Source organism: Balaenoptera musculus, chromosome 14, assembly GCF_009873245.2.
Source record: "Balaenoptera musculus isolate JJ_BM4_2016_0621 chromosome 14, mBalMus1.pri.v3, whole genome shotgun sequence".
NCBI classification, from domain to species: Eukaryota; Metazoa; Chordata; class Mammalia; order Artiodactyla; family Balaenopteridae; genus Balaenoptera; species Balaenoptera musculus.
In genome coordinates this window covers 1,216,981-1,230,257 of record NC_045798.1, presented here as the reverse complement: position 1 = coordinate 1,230,257, position 13,277 = coordinate 1,216,981, and the positions used below count along the sequence as shown (strand labels likewise).

At 47.3% G+C, this 13,277-nt stretch overlaps 1 protein-coding gene across 6 annotated transcripts in view; it reads left to right on the top strand.

Moving 5' to 3' along the window:
* LOC118906811 (splicing factor SWAP) overlaps positions 1-13,277 on the top strand; it is a 90,010-nt gene that overhangs the window by 15,932 nt on the left and 60,801 nt on the right. For all 6 annotated transcript variants that reach the window (XR_005022600.1, XR_005022599.1, XR_005022601.1 and 3 more), the window contains 2 exons: positions 219-331; positions 1,282-1,417. Coding sequence is in view for 3 of the 6 variants with exons in the window: in XM_036874500.1 (XP_036730395.1) it covers positions 219-331; positions 1,282-1,417 (249 nt within the window). In the remaining 3 variants the exon portion in view is untranslated. The remainder of the gene's footprint in view (positions 1-218; positions 332-1,281; positions 1,418-13,277) is intronic.

Below are 13,277 nucleotides of genomic sequence, written 5' to 3'. Positions count from 1 at the left end.
TCGCTGCCTTTATTTCTTATAATCCCACTTGATAAAATCACAAGCAAATGTCATTCTGCTGAATGACTTGGGTGGCAGCAAGATAGGGAATATTTTCCAAAGGTGGTTTTTGGACAGATAACCAAGAAATGGCTGCATATAGTTCTGCCTTTGTGTGCGTCTGAGGTCTTACGTAATTTATTTGTACCTTGACGTCTTGACGTGTGTTTTGCTTTCAGAGTCGGGGGTGAGCTCTGACAATGAAGATGACGATGACGAAGAGGGCGGGAGTTACCTGCACCCGTCCCTCTTCGCTTCCAAGAAGTGCAGCCGCCTGGAGGAGCTCATGAAGGTTCTCGTCTCGTTACTGAGCTGTAGCTTTATGCCATAACAAAACTGCTCATTTAACTCTGGAAAATTGTTAAGCAGGCATTTCTTTGTATAACAGCTGCTTTTTATTTTATTAGCATTGACGTATATCTCGCCTTTTTGTTTGGCTTGGTGGCAAAGGATTTGCTCCCTTTATTTCTTATATATCCCATTTTATAAAATCACAAGCAATTTATTTTCATTTTATTATAGTTTTACTATTTGGGATATTTAGAATAAGTAAAATGTTGGTTAAGACTTGGAAAATTACTTTTTCACGCAGGTTTTATTAAAACAGGATTAGATTTCATAGGTGTCCAGGGTATGTGCCGCTTGAAATAATCTGTTACCGTCACGGATAACATAATGTGTTAGCAGGAAACATAAATTTAAGAAAAATTTTCTTTTCATTCTTATTATAAGGAGTTAATCCACACCACTCATTGTGCCATTTGTGATGTGAAAAAACAGGGGTCCATCAGACCTAAGCATATCATTTCAGCAGTCACGCAGTGTGGCTGGTTGATTGGACTTTAAAAGCTGTTGGTGATTAAAAATAAGAAATTGCTCTAAGGATGGACAGAGTTTGAGGTTTTGAGTGAATTTGGAGGCTCACTTTTTTCTCAGCAGCAATCTAGTCTTGGTCATCCCTCCTTCTTTTCCTTCATGTCTTTAGGAAGATTGAGGTGATTTGTTTATTCAGTTCCTCTGGAACTCACAACCAGCTAGAGCTCTCGTCGGCCACGGTTAGGGCCTCCCTTTGTGCGCCCGCCCACGTATGTGGGCGTGGTGCACGCGTGTGTGCTGCGGGCATGCGTGTGCTGAGGTTTTTCTGAAGCGTAGACACCGTCCTAAAGCCTTCTTGCCACAGAAGGGTTCTGCGTGACTCAGAATGCAGGATGTGGTGTGACCTTGCACCCTCTCTCTCTGCAGCCTTTGAAGGTGGTGGACCCAGATCACCCCCTTGCGGCACTGGTCCGTAAAGCCCAGGCCGACAGTCCTGCCCCCACTGCACCCACGGCAGATGGCACGGCCGTGCAGCCCTCCCAGGTGGAGTACACCACTGACTGTGAGTACCTCACTGTGCGCCTCCGGGCGGGGGTCAGGTGCAGGGGCAGGTACGCAGGTCCGGTAGAGGTGCCATGAGGAGCGTTCATGTTAAGCATCCTTAGCATGTGGCCTCATCCTTTTGCCTGTCACTTCACGTTGGCAAGATGGCTGCCCTATCACCAGCATCAGCCCTGCATTCCAGAAAGGATGAAGAGGAAGGGCAAGAGCAGAAAGCAGTTTCACATGGTCTTCCCATCCTGCAGCACAGGCTGGGAAATGGGCTTTCAGTTGGATACATCACTGCCCTGAACGAAATCAGAGTTCTGTTAAGAAGAACGGGGAAAGTGGACATTGGCGGACATGTATTGTACTACTGTTTGCCGTGGTTGCTTTCCTAAAAGACACAGGGGTCTTCTGTGCGCCTCGGGATTGGCTACAGTTCCTACTTGTTCTTGCTGATTGCCACTCTTTTCTCTTTTTAATTACTTAAAGATTATTAATAGAAGGTAAATCTTGAAGTTCTATTCAAGAAATCATTTGAAAGTATTTAACCTTGGTCTCATTATCAGGTCTTTTTAAAATTATTTTATTCAGAGGTTAAATACTGAATGAGAAGAACCTTTAGCAAAGCCACGGGAATTCATCTGTTCAGCCTACTTTCACAGGGACATCTGATACAATGAATTTATAAAGCTCGTCACTCTCAGAGATTGGAGGGTCAGCCTGAGGTTAATTCCCTTTTAAAATGTAAGCTGCTTGTTACTTCAGGAAGAAGCTTTTGTTAGAAATGATAACTGTCTCCTTTTGCAATTCCCGTCTGGCACTGGCGTGCCATGTGTAATTTTGATGTGCTAAATTAACATTTTTAGACTTCAAAAATCAGTTACTTGAGTGAACTTAATGCATGTGTCTTTAAAAAAATCTCTTAGAGAACTCAGATAATTTCTTTAATGCATAAATCAAGTTAAATCTAGTTTCTTTAAACATTCGAATCAAAGAGCAGATCTGGTGCGGTCTCATCTTACCTGCCGGTTGGTTCCGGGCTGGGGGTGTGATGGGCGTCAGAGTGGGCGGTAATCCCTGCAGCGCTTTGTAAATCACTCCTCATGCCTCCCGGTGGGGCTCTCAGTACAGACAGCGCGTCCGCCCGGGTGAAGCCCGTGAATCGCGAGTTGGGTATGACCGGGAGCTTCTGCTCCCATCTTTACCTCAGTCCAGGGTATAAGCTCACTGAGTGGGATGTCTCTGGCTTCCTTTTTCCTTGCTTTCTCTTTTCAGACCTGTCTTTGAATTTGCACAAGTTGAATGCAGTGTCCCTGTGCCTCCTCTAGATTTCTAGAGCTATTAAACTTCTTGCATCGGAAAGGAATAAAAATTCAGGGTTGAGTGGCCATTATCAGGTTATTCGCGCTGCTTATCACTAGTGTGTGTGCAGTTAACTATGAGGTCGGTGATGGCTCTGTGTTTCTACACACCCTGTAGGACTGGGCAGGGGAGTAGCCGAGAGAGGCCACTCCGTGACTCGGGATTTCACTGCGAGGTCCCACGCTCTGATTGTTGACCATGGCCTGGGCCGAGTCACGGCTGGCTGGAGGATGAGAGGGGTGGGCAGGACCCAGGGAGCCTGGAGCCCCATGGCTTCAGTCCCTCCTGCCACTCATTAGGGGCCCCAGAGGCCAGGGTGACCCTTGGCAGCCGCTCCCCCGGGGGAAATCCCACCCTTGCTCTGTGCAAACCCTGCAGGCCAGTCCATGGGTGGGATGTCCCGGTTCCCTCCCTGGCCCCTGACCCCGGCCGGAGGTGCTCCAGCAGCGGGGGCACCAGTTAGTAACCAGCTCTTCCCCTTGATAAAATAATTGTTCTGACAGTCATCTTCTCCTTCACACATGCAAGGGTGACAGCCACGAGCAGGAGAGGCGGTATGGGGGGTCACGCCTGGTGCTGGGCACGCGCGCTGCGTTAAGGGCCAGCCTCACGTGTGCCCAGGCCAGTGGCGATGAAGGAGGGAGTCGGTGCCGACAGAGGGTGTGCTGCTGAGACTTGGGTTTCAGCCATGCCAGAGGGCCGGGACCAGGTTCTGGGTTTTCCAGAGAAGCAAGGAACCTAGCGTGTTTAGGTGAAACATCTCAACTTACAAATGTCAGTAGTGAATTCATATTTTGTAAAAATACAAGGCGTATTTTGTTAAAATACAAAACGTAAGGCAAGCCAGATGCTACTCATAGGTGCCCGCGTCCAGCCTCTGCCGTGGGTGCAGGAGGGTACCTGGGCAGCGGGACAGAGGGAGGTCGCAGAGCTTCTCTGTGGAGACCGTGCTCGGCAGTAGTCAGCTCTGCCCAGAAGCTGGGGAGGGGCTGTCAAGTGTCCTTCAGATTTCACACAGATTTAAACGCATCGTGCCGGGAAGTGAGAGCAGTTTCGTTAAAATGGGGAGGACAAAAGCCAGACTCCACCCGGGTGGGAAGTGAATGGGTGGTGTAGAAGTGGAGACCTGAGCACGGGCCGCTTTGTGAAGAGGGGAGGGGCAGTGCCTAGTGGAGAAAATGTTCCCTGAGAGCCCTGCCTCCAGGATCGGCTCCTTGGGTTGCCATGACAACAGCCCATCTAGCATCCGGGAGTCATAGGACGGGAGAGGCGGCCTTAGAATTTGGATCTCGATCAGAAAAATACCTAGAAGAAAACACAGACACCTGTACTTGGGTTCTCAAAGATGTTTTTATTTGTGACTAGAGTCTATGGTTATCTTAAAAAATAGCAAGCAAGAATATGAAAAATTTGAAAAAGAGGCAAATAAAGGCGACATGGCCCATCAGATAATAGAATGAGATGTTACAATAGAAGTCCTTGGGAGGCCTAAGTAATTGGTGGTTTACAGAAAATGTGTGATTAAAACAGGTCTAAAAATGGTACGTACGTACGTGCCTGACATGTGCTGCTGTTGACCCGCTTCTGACGTGGGCCACGGCCTTGCCTCTGACGGACGTCCTCACCACAGCCAGCCTGAGTTCTGTGAGGTGAGGTGCACGCCAGGCGCCCAAGAGCAGAACCCCAGGCTTGCAGTGTCTTACTTCAAGGCTTTCACAGTTCTTTCTCCCTCCTTGGGTTCCACAACAGTTTTTTGTTTTTGTTTTTTAAGCAATTGGTGTTTTATCCGATCTTTTCAAGGGATTCAGTTTCATTTTCACAGAATCAGCAATTCTCTTTTCTCACTCAGATTTCATCTGTTTCCATAAATTTTAATTAAATATGTAATTACAGTACGTTTAACCAGAAAAAGTTTAAGTGAAAAACTGCTGGTAAAAGCAGAAAGGTTCAGCATTCTAAAGAGGAGCGTCCTGGCCTGGTGTGTTAGTGCCTCCGGGGGCCTCCCCAGCCCAAAACCCAGGAGACTCTTCAGAGGGAAAGGATGAATGAGCCCCCCAGAGACAGGTTCAAACAAGGAAGGACTGGCTTATGAAAAGCATGGTGTCGGGGAAAAGCGATTCGGAAAACAGATCCCATTAGAGCCTCACCTTTTATCCAACAGCAAAACTACTTCCAGGTGTAAGTGCCAGATGTGAGAGTTCTCAGGAAAGTAACAACTTTTTTTTTTTAATTTATTTTATTTATTTAGTCTTGGCTGCGTTGGGTCTTCATTGCTGCACGCAGGCTTTCTCTAGCTGCAGCGAGCGGGGGATACTCTTCATTGTGGTGCACAGGCTTCTCATTGCGGTTGCTTCTCTTGTTGCGGAGCACGGGCTCTAGGCTCGCGGGCTTCAGTAGTTGTGGCATGTGGGCTCAGTAGTTGTGGCTTGCGGGCTCAGTAGTTGTGGCGCACGGGATTAGTTGCTCCGCGGCATGTGTGATCTTCCTGGACCAGGGCTCGAACCCGTGTCCCCTGCATTGGCAGGTGGATTCTTAACCAGTGCGCCACCAGGGAAGCCCGAAAATAACGGAACAAGAATCATCTATTTTAAGCCAGCAGACATTATATTCAACTAATGGAAAAAACAAAGCCATTGAGAAAGCAGAAGAAACTAACAGACAAACAGCTTTTACAGTCAAATAGGAAAAAAAACTTATAGCCCAGTAGAAAAATGAACTGCAGTATGAATAATTCACAAAGGTAAAAATGACCGTACAATGTTTTTTAAAGGTTTACCCTTGCTGCTCACTCAAATGGCATTGTATCTGCTGACTTTGGAACCTAACCTCCGTGGAAAATAAAATCCAACATTTCATTTAAATCAGGCTGCAGCAAATATATGAAGAATCCAAGACTTTTTGTTATGGTGGAAAAATATCCATTCGCAGGCACACAAGAACACTTTGAAATTATAAGTCTTAGGATAAAATCGACGTTTCTGGGCTGTGGAAAATGTTGTTTCATGTATACCTGTTTGAATTTCTTAGTAATCATAGAGATTAAATAAAAGAGAGACATGCCATTTTTCAGCTGTCACGTAAGCAAAGAAGGAAAAGGTCGACATCGTGTTGCTGGTGGGAGTGTTAGACTTGTGGAGGGCAAGCTGGCAGTGTAGACCAGAACCTAAAATGTGCGCCTTTGACCCAGAACTGAGCTTATATGTGTAAAGACTGAGCTTACAAGAACGTTCATTGTAAGAACGATTTTTATTAGCAGCGAAAGACTGAGATGCCCTGTGTGTCCCTCAGGGAGGACGAATGGAGTAGGGTTAGGGCACAGCGGCATCTGGAGGCTCTGCCTGGGGCTCCTGGTGGGTGAGGGTGCGGCCGAAGGGCGCGTTTGGTGTGAGACTGGAGGGGCAGGTAAGAGACTGGTACCAGCGGTGCGCTTAGAAGAGGGTGCAGGGCGAGGCGGTGACTCCTTCCCTGTCCATTTGTACTGCTTTGAACCTTCGGAAAAATTACAGATTTGTGTGATGCTCATTTGAAACACCCGTATCCTGAGTTAATTCTTTGCAGGTTTGAGATTTTAATGGCAAGACCATTTTGTCAGCTCTCCCTGTATGTATCCTGTTGAGGCTGCAGCAGTCCTTGTGGCAGCTTGTGTCCCAGACAGAGGCTAGGGAGCTCACCTGCTGGGGCCCATCCAGGCAGCTGGGGTCACTGAGCTTTTCCGTCTCTTTACATTACTTGGTGTTTAATAATCACCTTAGAATGTACTCAGTCGTCCCTTGTTATTTACTTTCTGCTGATTAGAGGTTTTCCTAGATTTGGCAGTCTAGGAAGAAAAGCATCTATTTTTATTTTAAAAGAATTTTTTTCTAGAAGCTCCTTAAATATAGATATGTGAAACTTAAACAATCTGTTTCCTTTATTAGCCTGACAGGGAACTGTCTTTCATGCTGTTTTCTGTTATTATTTAGTTGTCTTCTGCTATTTAGCTATAAATCCTTGCAAAAAAGCATAATAAATAAAATAAATTATGCCGGGATCAGTAATGCTGAAATACTACCCACTGTTACAGCATGCGGGTTTTTTTAAATAAAATGCCAGCTCGGTTTTTTTGATGTTTCGGTCTATAAATAGCTTAAGTGAAATTAAACCACATCACGTGGCTGCAGTAGATATTTTCATGCTTCTTCCCAGTTTTTAAAATGTGGTTTTGCTGTTGTTTTTAGCTTTTCTTTTCTGCAAAGTCATGACCTTGAAATGCTTTACTTACCTTCCAAACTCTTTTTTAGAAATAGCTGTACTCTGATTCAAGAGAAGTAAAAGGGAAAAAGTAAAAATATTACCCAAGATGCCACCATCCAGAAATAGCCATTTTTAACATTAGGTGAGCATCATTGGCACAGTGAAAAAGACTGAGATATTGTGGGAAAAAGGGGAAAAAAAGAAAGCTCATATCTTTAGAATACAAAGATAATTTCTATGCAAAGATAGATTAAAAAGTTGATGTATAGTTAGAAATATTTGTGTTAAAGTGGAAATAAGCTTTATAATTTTACTTGAATTTAGCTGAAGAACTGTAATCAAAATGAAAATGAAGTAATTCCTGAACTTCAGTTAAAAGTTTCTTCCATACCTCATGAATTCAGTTCTAAAAGGAGAACATCAGAGAGGTTGGAATTGTAGGGGTTTTTTCAAGCTATATGTTTTTTATCTTAGATGTTATTAATCAACTAAGAAACTAGAGAAAATTCAGCGCTAGTAAAATGCCTTCCCTTCACCCCTCCCCTAACTGCTGGGTTTTTTTTAAGAAATACTGTGTTTAGATTGTGAGAGTTTAAAGTAGTATTTACATTCTGTTCTTTTCCCTGGTTGGTTAGTCTGAGTTCTACGGATTAGTTTTTTTGTCAGAGCATCTCTCTTTGAGTTCTTTATCTGATTCGTTTCTTGGTCGTTTGAATTTCATAAACAAGTAAGTTTTTACAAGGGTTCCATTTCATGCGTTCCTGAAAAGTCCCTGCCGTCGACCCTGGTGTAGAAAGGAAAACTTGCCTGGGTATAAAATACTTGGGTTGTATTTTCTTTCTCTGAGATCTTGTAAACTAGAATCTCACATGGTCCTTCCTATCAGAGAAACCTGGGTTGGCTGACTTCTGCCACTGACTAGTTGAGTGAGTGAGTTGGTTGGTTTTCATTAGTTGCTCCTGGGTGCTGTTCTCTGAGATCTTATGTTTGAAAATGTCTGCTGCCCTTTGACATAAATAGCAACTAGGCAGAGAATAGTACACTTAGTCACACTTGCCTGGAACTTGGGAGCCTTGCTGCATGTTGCTGTGGAAGGGGCGAGGCCAGCTCCATCTCCCCCCCCCTCACCCCTTAAGAGCTTGCTCTTTCTGCCTGGATACCTAAAGGATTCTCTTTGCCCTTAAATTTTAATAACTTAACCAGCATAAGGCCCCCAGTTTTCCTGGAATTTATTTTGTACCCTTTCAGTCAAAGATGCAGTTCTCATTTCAGGGAAAGTATTTTCTATTATACCTCTGAATGTCTTTTAAAAGACGCCAGTTTCCTTATTTTGGATCATCTTTTTCTTCCATATCTGTCATTTTCTTTTCTTTTTTTTTTTTTTTTTTTTAATCTGTTTCTCTTTGGCATTCAGCATGATTACATCCTCTTCCTATCCATCTTCTCCTTGGTTGGTGACTTGATTTTTTTCAGCTGTGACTGTTCTGTTCCTTCTAGTCAATAATGGTGGTATTTTGGTCCTCAGTTTGTTTTCTAAACTCTCCAGCAGGTTTGCAGACCTTTTCTGTAAAGGATGTAAGCGTTTCCAGTGTGGCAGCCGAGCAGCCTCTGTGGCAGCTGCTGGTGCTGGTGGAGCATGAAAGCCGCACTGACCGTCGGGAACGAGGGCACGTGGCTGAGCCCTAATAGAACTTGATTGATGGACACTGAACCTTGAATGTCATGGAATGTTTACATCGTGAAATGGTGTTTTGTTGGGTTGTTTTGGTTTTGTTTTTGAACCGTTTGAAAATGTGAAACCATCCTGAGCTCTCCCGAGCTGGGCTGAAGCAGGCACCCAGGCCCAGTTCCTGACCCTGCTCAGCAGGATCCCTTCCGTCTCATTGCTTGTTTTACTTCCTTTTCTTTGTGCTCAATTGAATTCCTGTCTCTCCGAATTCGTCCGTGGCCCGAAGAACTCAGAGGTTGCTTGGGCTCTGTTTCCTTCCCGACGCAGCTCTTCACTGTTGGCGCGGCATGTTCCTCGCTGGGCTCCTTTCGCTGGGCCTTGTCCTTTACACCTTCCCCCGCTCAGGTCGGCAGCTCCGTCCAGACCTTTCATCCCAGCACTGGCCACCCCTCCTAGACACCGTCCTCACCTGCCCTGAGATGCTCTGTCGTCCCTCCCAAGTGCAGCTCCTCTGGAGACTCCGTTCTCTGCTCTCACGAGGTCCCCAGAACGCCCTGGAGCAGATGTCCTTCCCCCAGTCGGGGGCCCAGGGGAGACTTCTGACAGCACAGAGCCCCGGCCGCAGGCTCCCACCTCCCATACCCCTGAGGCTTTGCCTCACCCTGAGCTCCTGGTCTCATGCTTGAGCCGCCTGATTTTTCCACCCGGACTCTCCAGAACCTGTTCTTATGTAACTTGCCTCCAAAACCTCCATACGGTATAAAAAATTCAGGTCATTTTGCTTGAGGGTCACTGATGAAGACTTTAAGTAATGGTTGGAGACAAGGCATCTCGAGAAGCAAAAAAAAGAGCAGTCGCTTTTCAACACTGGCCTTAAAGTTCCTGAGTCACCCATTCATGTATCTAAAACGGATCCATTTGGGTGGTTTCCAGTGAGTTTACAAGTGAGAAATTCTCCGTGTCACTACAGAAGTCTTCAGATTTTCCTCTTCCAGTTTGGTGACAGCAAAACAAGTCTCCTTTTGTTTGGGGATTCTTTTTCCTTAAACACAGGGCTGTCTGTGTGTCACAGTGAAGGAAATTAAGCAGGGTGGCTACCGTGAGCCCGTGGTGAGCTTCCGTCTTCTCCAGCGTCTGGCTCCTGAGCCCTTAACGGCCGTCGGCCACCGCCATCCACTGCGGCGAGGGGAGCCTCAGGGTTTTTAGACACGGTATGTGCTGATCCAGATGGTGAAAGCTTTTAAGTGTTTGGGGGATGGGGAGGGTCATAATATATTATTTTCTAATAAATTTATTCGTTTGTTTGTTTGTTTGTTTTTGGCTGCATTGGGTCTTCGTTGCTGTGTGCGGGCTTTCTCTAGTTGCAGCGAGTGGGTGCTACTCTTCGTTGCGGTGCGCGGGCTTCTCATTGCGGTGGCTTCTCTTGTTGCGGAGCATGGGCTCTAGGTGCACAGGCTTCAGTAGTTGTGGCTCGCGGGCTCGGTAGTTGTGGTGCACAAGCTTAGTTGCTCCGCGGCATGTGGGATCTTCCTGGACCAGGGCTCGAACCCGTGTCCCCTGCATTGGCAGGTGGATTCTTAACCACTGCGCCACCAGGGAAGTCCCAGGGTCATAATATTTTTTTTACTTAAAAACTGTGGACGTAGAATTTGAGGGAGTTTTTGGTTTGACTGTAGTTTTCCCTTGCAATTGTGTATGATACACAATTGTATCATAGATTGTGTATGGTAGAGAGCTAGTAGGTAAGTGCTCTGCCTAGAGCTAACGGTGGCCAGAAGGGGTTTTTAAGGAACTTCTGAAAATTATCCCAGTCCAGGCGGTGAAGTCAGAAGGCTTGAGAACAGACATCAAGAGACAGTTGAGTGGATACGAGAGTTTTAAGAAAAGGGATAGAGAGGGAGGTTTCAGCTTTGATTTCTCTCATTCTACTTCTGAAGCACCTTGAACGTTTTTAATATTCCCTGGGATTACTGGGCACTTTCCTCGCCCTTGAAAATGCAGAATTCAGTGATAATTTTGCTCACCGTTGAATTGCGTTGTTGACGCATAATATGTAAACCCTGTAGTGTCACCTGTCCTCAGGTAAAGGTTTTCAGTGTGAGAAAGCGCAACGCTCAACTGTAGGCAGAAGAGGATTCTCCAATCAAGTAGACTGGGTTTTTTTGTTTTTTTAAATAAATTTATTTATTTGTTTTTAGTTTTGGCTGTGTTCATTGCTGTGCACGGGCTTTCTCTAGTTGTGGTGAGCAGGAGCTACTCTTTGTTGTGGTGCGTGGGCTTCTCATTGCGGTGGCTTCTCTTGTTGCAGAGCATGGGCTCTAGGCGCACGGGCTTCAGTAGTTGCAGCATGTGGGCTCAGTAGTTGTGGCTCGCGGGCTTTAGAGCACAGGCTCAGTAGTTGTGGCGCACGGGCTTAGTTGCTCCGCGGCATGTGGGATCTTCCCGGGCCAGGGCTCGAACCCGTGTCCCCTGCGTTGGCAGGCGGATTCTTAACCCCTGCGCCACCAGGGAAGCCCGACAGCTGCTATTTCTTGAGCTGCTGGCCGCGGGCGCCAATCTGGACAGGCCGTGTCCCCAGCCTGTAAGCCGGGGTGCTCCGCTGGCTTCCATTCATTGCTTTCCTGTGTTGTTAGTGCTGTCCTCTCCTTGTTTGTTTGTTTACTCCTGTATTTTGCTGGAGCACGTCCTCCAGTAGTTTGTGAAGAAAGGATACACAGGAAGACCGTTTTTTTTGATCCTTGAGTGTCTGAAAATGCCCTAATTCTCCTCTCACTCATGGTACGTCATTTGGATGGGCCCAGAATTGTGGTTTGAATATTGCCCTTCAGAGTTTGGAAGGTTCCAGGCCACCATCTCCTAGAAGCCTTTGCCCTGTGCCATTCCAGTTCCTGTTCTTCCACATGCGACTTGTACATTCACTGAACAAACTGGCATCGCGGGCAAGCCATGCTGGGAAGAGCAGTGCACGGCGTTCCCTCCATCGTGGAGCAGAATCAGTGAGACCCCTGGGGAGTCCGCAGTGCTGGTGGACGGAACCAGGGAGGCCCTCGAGCCAAGGCTTCCAGGGCCCAGAGGCCCGAGGAAGCCCGGGTGAGGCCCGATTTGGGTAGCCGGGGGGCGGGGGGGGGGGCATGGGGCCCGAGGCAGGTGCCTCACAGAAAGGGAACGTGGCTGGGGCCTTGATGGGAGTGACGCGGCTGGGCGGGCAGTATGGGGGCTCTGGCTAGTCTAGGAAGGGGTCCCTGGAGCCTCTAGGGCAGCAGCCGGAAGGGCTCTGGTTCCCGGGAGGCGGGTATGGGTCCGAGAGAAACCACGGAGCCCGGGCTGACTCAGCGGGAGGAGGCGCGGCCGCAGGAAGCAGGAGCGGCGGTGTGTGGGCACAGCTGTGTTCTGGACGCCGTCCCTTTGAGAGGTTTATGAGATGTCCCAGTGCGCGTGTCGAGCAGGCACTTAACATACCAGTTCAGCTCAGGGCTGGAGATAGCAGTTCTGGAACCAGCAAGTGTAAGTAGGATTTAAAGCCGTTGAAGTTAGTAGGGAAGTCCCAAGGGTGCAGGTGGATGGAGACCGGTTGGCCATCCAGTGGCGGAGGCCAGGGGGCCAGGCGCTGCCCGGGGTGGGCAGGGGCCCTGCGGGCGGGCGGGCGGGCGGGCGGTCTTGCTGCTGCTGCCCAGGCCCGCTCAGCTGGTAGCACAGCGCTTCTTTTTCACGATCTCGTGTGGATAAAGTAGATCGGTCTTTTAAGAGTATACTTATTTTTCTCCATGGAACTCAGGAAAGCTATTTTCTTTCATTCTTTTTTTTTTATAAATTTATTTATTTATTTATTTATTTTTGGCTGTGTTGGGTCTTCGTTTCTGTGCGAGGGCTTTCTCTAGTTGCGGCGAGTGGGGACCACTCTTCATCGCGGTGCGCGGGCCTCTCACTATCGCGGCCTCTCTTGTTGCGGAGCACAGGCTCCAGACGCACAGGCTCAGTAGTTGTGGCTCACGGGCCCAGTTGCTCCGCAGCATGTGGAGTCTTCTCGGACCAGGGCTCGAACCCGTGTCCCCGGCATTGGCAGGCGGATTCTCAACCACTGCACCACCAGGGAAGCCCTCTTTCATTCTTAATACAGACACACGTTTATATTTCTGAACTAACAGCAGGGATTGCTGACCAGCCAGCTGATCTCCAAGAACCCTTCCAAGGCTGACATTCTCTTCTGAGAATTAGATTTATACAAGATTAAGATCACATACAAGGATCAGTAAATTGGCTCTGATTTTTGCAAGAAGCCTGTTGAATAGAAGGGCTTTGGAAGGTAATTAGGCAGGTCTGTCTGACCCTGGGTTCCGCAGCTCTGTACGTTTCTAAGCGCACAGAGTGTCAGGGAGGAAGTGCTTAAGAATGTGCCGGTGGTTTTAAGCAGCTTGATCTTTCCACACAACTATGCCTGCCCTTGGGAAGTGTAGGCACCCGTTGACATTTCTGTCTTAGATTTATTTGGAGTAGGCATGTTTTAATAAACATTATCATGATGTTTATTAAAATCACATTGGCATTTCACTTTGTGTAAAACCCAATCCCCTCTTGAAAAATTCAACAGAGAGTCCTGAGAACAGCAACAGCC